At 53.2% G+C, this 4,000-nt stretch overlaps 1 protein-coding gene across 1 annotated transcript in view; it reads right to left on the bottom strand.

Moving 5' to 3' along the window:
• fgd6 (FYVE, RhoGEF and PH domain containing 6) overlaps nucleotides 1–3,915 on the bottom strand; it is a 27,057-nt gene extending 23,142 nt beyond the window's left edge. Inside the window, 4 exon segments of the mRNA XM_048267615.1 lie at nucleotides 10–371; nucleotides 373–1,563; nucleotides 1,566–2,272; nucleotides 3,629–3,915. Of these exon segments, the coding sequence (XP_048123572.1) occupies nucleotides 10–371; nucleotides 373–1,563; nucleotides 1,566–2,272; nucleotides 3,629–3,638 (2,270 nt within the window). The 5' untranslated portion in view covers nucleotides 3,639–3,915.
• Nucleotides 3,916–4,000: the final 85 nt, after the last annotated feature.

Below are 4,000 nucleotides of genomic sequence, written 5' to 3'. Positions count from 1 at the left end.
CACACACACCTGTTGTCTTTCCCTTTGTGCTTGTAGGGTTCCTGCACCTCGTAGACATCTGCGTCGTCATTGGCTGGCGGGTTCCAGCTGAGTCGGCACAGGGGCAGGTTCATGTAACTGAATCTCCTCAGGGAATTGAACGTTTCCATATCCACTTCACTCTGGTCTTCTTCCGCCATCCCCTGGTCGTCCAGGCAACTGTCGTTTGGCGACGAGCTCTTACCGGGGGACACGCCTTGTCCGTTAGTCACGCCCTTAAGACACTTTTTGTTCTGTGTCGTCATGGCGTCAGCGTAGATCTCCGTCTGCGTGCTCGTGCAGTCCAGCGATTGGCTGCTCTTGATGAGCAAGCGGGGCAGCATTCGCGACGATTATGCTAAGTAACTCCAGAAGCTTTCCGAAGCTGCCTTCGCTTAACACACCTCTGAGACGCGCCGCCAGGTCCGCCGACGAGAAGGAGCGCGCTCGCTGCTTGCCGCTCTGTGGTTGGCTGCTGCCGGTGCCGGCGCGGGCCGACTGGTTGCGGCCGAAGAGGATTGCGGGAAGCGGGATACGCCAGGTGGGCTTGTCTTGAGGTGGTGCGGGGAGCTCTGGGAAGGTTGTTATGGGGACCGGAAGGTGTGCGTGCGGGGGAACGTGTTCGGGGGTGAGCGCGAGAGTGTGTTTGGCCGGCATGCTGTGTCTCTGCGGCTTCTTGGGCGCGACCCTCGGTGACCTCTCCTCCGCCGACACCGAGCGAGGCACACAACGGAACTTGATCTGCTTGGGCAGACTCCTGGTGATGGGGTAGCGGGCAAAGTCCCCATAGCTACCTTCATCATCATCAGCAGCAGCATCATCATCATCATCATCATTCTCCTCATCGTCCTCTCCCTCCCTTTCCTCTCTGTGTCCATGTCCGTGTGTGTCCGAGTGGTTCAACAGGTTGTCCAGAGAGGCGCTGGTCTTGTGAGAGAGGGATTTCTGTCTAGGGGGAGGGACAGGAGGTATGGAGGCGGGGTCATCATCATTGACATCATCAACAGGTGTATGCTCTATAGAGTCTGAGGGTTCCGCATCTCCATGGTTACCCACAGCCTCTAGATGGCAAACCTCAGCGTTATCACGAGTGTGTGTTTCTACGTCGTTTTCAACATGTACGTCGGCAGTCGTGTCGGGGTGTGTGTCTTCGTCGCCGTCGGTGTATGAGTCGACGGCCGGGTGTGGGAGGGGCGTATCGCTGAGTGACACTGTCTCAGAGTGTACGTGGACTTCAGCGGGTGTTGGCGCGTCGGCGTGTGCGTTGTTGCCGGACATGTGTGTGAGTTGCGCGTCCAAGCCGTCCTGTCTCTTAAGCTCGGACCGCCGAGGCCGTCGGGGAATGGGCTTTGGGAGAGGCTTGCTGGGGGCAGCAGGGACCGGCGAGACGGGCGCACTCCGCTCCCAACACACACACCGTGGCGGGTCACACACACACTGTGGGCCCACACCCTCGCCCTTACTGCGGCTCCCCAGCGAGGGGCTGTGTGTGTCCGTGGGTGTGTGCGCAGGGGAGTGTGTGTGTGTTAGAGGTGACCCGCGGCCAAGGCCCTGGTTTGTGGGAGGGGGGGTGTGTGTGGGAGGGGGGGCGGCGTGTGATTTTGCGTGGGTGAATCCTGAGAACAGTCAGGTGACGTGGAGCTGTGTGTGTGCGGCGGGTTCGTTGGAGTGTGTGTCGCCTGCTCCGTGTCTGTGCGTGCGTGGGTAACATCCTCGAGGCCTGTTGGTGTGTTTGCTTGTCGCTTTACACGGGTGGGAGTGTGTGTGAGGTCTTCGACCAGGCCGTCTCCACAGTCCTCGCCAACATCCTCTTCCTCTCTCCTCCCTCTCTCTTCCTCTCCTCCATTCTGCCCGGGCGGGGAGGAGAGGATGTGTGTGTCGCCGCCACCGTTGCCGAGGCGATGATGACACTGTGCGCAGGTGCTCTCGCCGCACACACACGTGCTGATGATGTAGCGCGTGTGTGAACTCTCTGGACTCTGCGCGTCATTCTTGGAGTTCAGAAGGTGGAGTGTGTCTGGCCTTGTGTGTGGAGTCGGGGGTGTGTGTGTGCTCGGAGGAGCCCTGGCCCCGCTAGACTTTGGCGGAGGGACGGAGCTGGTCTTGGAGGGACATGGCTTCGGAGCCAACGCTGGTTTGGGCCTCTTGGTCGCTGCTGGCGATGGCTGCAAACGGAGAGGGTCCGGTTTTGGGGCAATGGGAGGGGGTGGTGGTTTAACTCTGGGTTTGGGGGCAACTGGAGGCTTCTTCACACCTAGAGAAAAAGATGGAGACAGAGACAGAGAGAGAGACAGAGAGAGAGGGCAACACAAATGAAAAGATGAAAGCGGAGACACTGTGAAACTGCACAATGTAAACAGAGTGACAGTAACGAAGAGCAGCGACAGGCTGCTGGTGTGTGTTTGAGAGGGTCCTGAAAAAAGAAGCAGATCGTCCTGGCCAGACCTAACCGACAAAAAGATCTCCACCGCTGTAGTGCTTCAAATAATTTCAGTGTTAAATGAAGTGAAATTCACGCACAACACGCAGACATATTTTTCATTGGGACGAGCCATGCATGTACAGTAAGCTAAACTGAAGTACCTGAAGATAGCCTCAAGTTTATGGCCACGGGGCCTTCTTGTAAGTTTGTGTTTGTGCCTTGAAACAACCCAGTCGAGAAAAGGACACGGCGAATGCTGAAGTACACAAAATGAATGGCTGAAAATAATTTTGGAAAAAAAACATCAGGGACGCATTCCAAGGATAGAAAGAAGCGTGCGCGGGGGATCCCCGAGTCAACACACACACACACGCACACAAAGGCTCCACGCGAGACGTGACCATCAGGCTGCAGTCCCTCTTGCTCGGGGGAATACAAATCTTAGTGTCGACACCGTCATTGTTCACAGATTGACTTTATGCGTCTTTACGCATCGTCATTTAGGCTACCGATTATCTTAGTCAGCGAAACTTTGGCGTTACTAGGGCAAACACGTTACAGATTTGTTAGCACTGATTCCGGGGGCACAAAAGGAGGCTTGGCTAGAGTGCTGTAAAACGTTGGACTTTTGGAGATGACCAAGCAGCGGGGTTGATATCTTGAATAATGGAGTAACTTTACACTTAACGCTTAAAACTACGCGTGGCATTTTCTTTTCTTTGTTCCCAATCAAAAAGAAAATATGTGCCCTGTTTTGACACACACACACTCACACATACACTCCACGCAGAGAAAGGAAGAGCAAGACAAGCTTAGTTACACAGAGATAAATCGTGTTCTGTATTTGAGTGTGAAAATGCATAGAAAGACACTAAACAAACTTAAACACAGTGTGCATTAGATTCGATTTTGCGCATCACTGCTTAATGTTTTCCATCATCCGCTACTCTTTGCGTAAAACGGATATTCACAGCAAGCTCAGAAACGTTGCCCACAAAGACAACTTCATTTCAGATGGGATTAAACTGTAAGAGTCAATCTAAGCAATCCGATCAATATGTTACTGTTTTGTATTTAGAGTGTAGCTACATAGAGCATAGTTTAAACTCGTTGAAGAACAGTGCACTAAACTGCTTGGTCGACAATATTATTCCTCACTTCCAGCAGTGATTCCAACAGGAAACTAACCTGAACTCATGATTCCTCGGTCTGTGAATAACTTGCATTCAAGGCGACCGTTTTCCAATGGTTTCCTTCTCCCGGGCCATTGACAGTCCCATTAAAATCACTAGCAAAACTCAACCGCTACATTCAAAGGCCGTTGTTCTGTTGACACCAAAGAAGAGGACTTGCCGATTCTCGTCCCTTTTCTCCCCCGTTTTGTCGGTTTCCGAGCACGGAGTAAATTTGGAATTCTCCTCTTGGAAACTTTGATGCGCAATACCCTTAACCGGCGCTGGAGGAGTGCGTGAGCTCTACAGCAGCCGGACCACAAAAGTCTCTCGATGGGAATGTGTGTCAACTGGGGATTGTGGGAAATGTAGTTTTATCGTTGAATCC

Source organism: Alosa alosa, chromosome 17 (assembly GCF_017589495.1).
Source record: "Alosa alosa isolate M-15738 ecotype Scorff River chromosome 17, AALO_Geno_1.1, whole genome shotgun sequence".
Lineage (NCBI taxonomy): Eukaryota > Metazoa > Chordata > Actinopteri > Clupeiformes > Clupeidae > Alosa > Alosa alosa.
This window is presented reverse-complemented; position numbering and strand designations above follow the sequence as displayed.